Source organism: Engraulis encrasicolus, chromosome 8 (assembly GCF_034702125.1).
Source record: "Engraulis encrasicolus isolate BLACKSEA-1 chromosome 8, IST_EnEncr_1.0, whole genome shotgun sequence".
Classification (NCBI taxonomy): Eukaryota; Metazoa; Chordata; class Actinopteri; order Clupeiformes; family Engraulidae; genus Engraulis; species Engraulis encrasicolus.
The window spans coordinates 51,595,064-51,597,563 of NC_085864.1; the positions used below are offsets into that span (position 1 = coordinate 51,595,064).

The window sequence follows — 2,500 nt, forward strand, 5'->3', positions numbered from 1 at the left end:
TACTTTTACATTTACTGTATTCCCCCATACAGATTAAATAATGAATGCATGAAAATTTACTTTGCAACATTATCCATTAAATTACTCAGGAGAGACAAATAATAGTGCATTGATAAATTTTGGAGACATATTTGTGTTGAACGTACATGTATTTGCACGCCTCTTCTATAAATGTGTTGTGTTACAGGCATTTCCACTTGGCACTTCCATTTGCACTTTTGCGCATGGGCTGTGGCTCTGGGCCTACATGTTGGAACTAAATGCCGTCTCAGATGACGCACTAACCAATGCGCTGAAACATGGTGTTTACATATGAGGCATAGATATAGTTATGTTATGACAAAATCAATCAAATTAACATGTCAGTTAGGCCCTACATAAATGCTGTTATTGCATGTCAGTCTGGGTATAGAGGCCTAGTCCGTATGGCCTACTGTAATCGGGGTCAATCAGTTACTCCCCAACTTCCCGCGAAAAACAACAAGGTCCGAGAAAACATCGTTGGTCGATTTCCTGTTGCCTATTCTCGCTGCCTTCAAGAGCAAAAATCGTTAACCCAACTGACAGACTGATAGATTGACATAGCCTACCGCTATGTTATGTTAAACAGCATAGAAATGGCTAGTAGGCCTACATTTTGCGCCATTAAATCTAGGGACATCCAAACTCCATGCTGTCCAAAAAACACGGTGAAGACCGTTAAGCAGCATATTGAGTCTTCACACGAAAATCAATTAAAACTAGCCGCATGAACTTGAACTAACATAAAATTATTGGATATCTGATTTTGCTTTAAGAGAGCTCCAACCCCAACCCCTCCCCGCCATAATAGCTTATTGATTATCTAATTAATGAACATCTACTAAGCTGACAGGCGCCCTATATTCAGATTACCGACTATCTTTCCAACAACTCAACAACTCTCTCTCTCTCTCTCTCTCTCTCTCTCTCTCTCTCTCTCTCTCTCTCTCTCTCTCTCTCTCTCTCTCTCTCTCTCTCTCTCTCTCTCTCTCTCTCTCTCTCTCTCACGCACACACACACACACTTGCACAGGAAAAAAGTCTCCGATAGCCTACCTTGAATGGTCCTCTTGAAGAACGCCTTGCACGCCTCGCAGGACGCAACACCGTAGTGGTATCCCGACGCGAAATCTCCACACACCAAACATAGCCGCTTGTGCGCAACAGGGCCGAGGCCCAGGCCCAGCGAGGCCGCATACTCCCCGTTCACAAGCAAGCCATCCCCGGCCGCCACCAGTCCGACTTCGCGCTGGTGGTGCTCCGAGTGCGAGTAGCGGTGACTATCGGCCTCGGAGTCGGGAGGCGTGAGGCTTCCTCGCCGGCTACTGTTGCCGCTGCTCCCGCCGCTGCTTGGTGAGCTGGGGGAGTGGGGGTGGGTGAGAGACGGGCGCTGATGATGGGAGTAGTAGCCGCAGCTATAGCCGCTGCTGTCCGAAGTGCTGCCGGGGCTGAAGGGGTGGTGGTGGGCGGTGCTGGTGCCGTCCAGCGGGAAGGCGGTGGTGGGGCTCGATGGGTCCAACTTGATGTTGCAACTTTCCAGGGGAGATGGAGGGCCGTCGTCGGTGCAGCAGGACTGCTCCGCGAAACTGCAACGAGGACAAGATAACGTTTGTCAAACTACCAGAAAAGTCTGTGATGGTAGCCTATGAATAAAACGCAACAGGGTGATGTACTTTTTAAAGGGACAGTTTGGTCAATTTCAATATGCTGTTGTATTGCTCACACTACCCTGGACTTGTCAGTGCCTGAGATTTTTTTTTCTTCTTCTTCAGCCGTTTCCGAGATCCTGGTCATTGTAATGGGGGCAGCTCTTTGTTTACATTTCAAAAAAACATTTTTATTTATTCCCAAAAACATCCAAAAGGTTATAAAACATCAGCAGACAACTAGCAAACAGCAGTACCTTTTGGGAAAATATTTGGAGTTGGCCTATGTTTCATTTTTTTTAAAATGTAAACAAACGCTGCCCCCATTAGAATTGCTCATATCTCGGAAAGGGCTGAGCCGAAAAATGTGGCATCACCAGGTACTGACAAGTCAAGGGTAGCGTGAGCAATACAACTGCATGTTGAAATTGACCAAACTGTCCCTTTAATAGCCTAGCCCACAGCGCGGTTTCTTTTTACATTGTTATTAGGCCTATTGTTAGGCCTATTTATTATTTTCCATAATAGTTTCATAGCCTTTTCTTGCGGATTTGCCACAGTCTAGAGGTAGGCAAAAAAATCCAAGTGAAGTTAGCAAATTAGGCCATTGTCTATGCCCTTATGCAACTAAGTAAACAGCGTAAGCAAATCAAATTATAACAAACAGAAAACAAGGTTTCATACACAGACACTTGAATAGTTACCATGCCATAAACCTGTCAAACTACCAGAAAAGGCTGTGGTGGTAGCCTATGAATAAAACGCAACAGGGTGATGTGCGTGTATAGCCAACAGCAGTGGCAAAGCGCTATTTAGGCCTAGGCCTGCTTCTAT

At 45.7% G+C, this 2,500-nt stretch overlaps 1 protein-coding gene across 1 annotated transcript in view; it reads right to left on the reverse strand.

Annotated features, from left to right (window-relative positions):
• Window positions 1-2,500, reverse strand: part of esrrd (estrogen-related receptor delta) — a 12,392-nt gene that overhangs the window by 9,516 nt on the left and 376 nt on the right. The window contains exon 2 of the mRNA XM_063204702.1: window positions 1,077-1,606. Coding sequence (XP_063060772.1) covers window positions 1,077-1,606 — 530 coding nt within the window. The remainder of the gene's footprint in view (window positions 1-1,076; window positions 1,607-2,500) is intronic.